At 37.8% G+C, this 994-nt stretch overlaps 1 protein-coding gene across 1 annotated transcript in view; it reads left to right on the top strand.

The window, feature by feature from the left end:
• The first annotated feature begins 230 nt into the window (after positions 1–230).
• The window catches only part of LOC107575001 (serine/threonine-protein kinase N2-like), a 14828-nt gene continuing 14064 nt past the window's right edge, over positions 231–994 (top strand). Inside the window, exon 1 of the mRNA XM_016261417.1 lies at positions 231–344. Coding sequence (XP_016116903.1) covers positions 231–344 — 114 coding nt within the window. The remainder of the gene's footprint in view (positions 345–994) is intronic.

Genomic DNA, 994 nt, shown 5'->3' with positions numbered 1-994 from the left:
TCTGACCTTCTTTCTTTCTATCTATCTATCTATCTATCTATCTATCTATCTGACTTTCTATCTATCTATCTATCGGACCTTCTATCTATCTATCTATCTATCTATCTGACTATCTATCTATCTATCTATCTATCTATCTATCTATCTATCTATCTATCTATCTATCTATCTATCTATCTATCTATCTATCTATCCTTCAGGATAAGAAGCTGCTTCAGTCGGCTCAGCAGATGCTGCAGGACAGTAAGACAAAGATCGACATCATCCGTATGCAGATCCGTAAAGCTATGCAGGCCACCGAACAGACAGATGACACTCAGGGTATGTCTCACTGCTACAGACAAGTTCTGTCTGTCTCACTCCCTCCGACAAATGAGCGTTTATCGGCTTAACATGATCATAGAGCTCCTTAATGGCTTAAACACAGTGTAAAGGTCCTTTAGCATCGCTTTTCTCTGTTTGCCTCATTGGAGGGAGTCTCATCTCACGTAGTTGGACTTCTTCCGCATTAGTCTTGTCCATACTGCATCTCAGGTTCACTTTATAGTGATATTGTGATATAAGGCAACTAAAATGATCTCCATCCAGTGTAATATTTCATATACGGTGAGGACATGAATCCATATGTTTTGCAAACCAGTCTGTCTGCTGTCATCTTGTCAAACAGTCTAATTCTGACAGACAAATGACTGTCTGTATTACCTGACTGCTGTTTGTCTGTTTAGACGTCAGAGCATCTCAGAGACGGTTCATCTTCTCAAGCTATTAAAGGAATAGTTCACCAAAAATTTAAATTCTGTCAGTTTATTCCACAAAAGGAGAAATAGGGCATAATGTTCAAATGTGTCTTTACAGTGACAGTTCAAAGTGACTACGCCAATAAAAATGGATGAAAAGCATCATAAAGCACAACAATCAAAGTCTTATAAAGATTTATGAGATCTTTGTGACAGAAACAGACCCATATTTAATTTGCTATTCACTGATCATTTTC

Source organism: Sinocyclocheilus grahami, unplaced genomic scaffold (assembly GCF_001515645.1).
Source record: "Sinocyclocheilus grahami isolate Dianchi unplaced genomic scaffold, SAMN03320097.WGS_v1.1 scaffold2431.1, whole genome shotgun sequence".
In the NCBI taxonomy this organism is placed as follows: domain Eukaryota; kingdom Metazoa; phylum Chordata; class Actinopteri; order Cypriniformes; family Cyprinidae; genus Sinocyclocheilus; species Sinocyclocheilus grahami.
The sequence above is the reverse complement of the archived record's forward strand: the minus strand, read 5'-3'. Positions and strand labels throughout refer to the sequence as shown.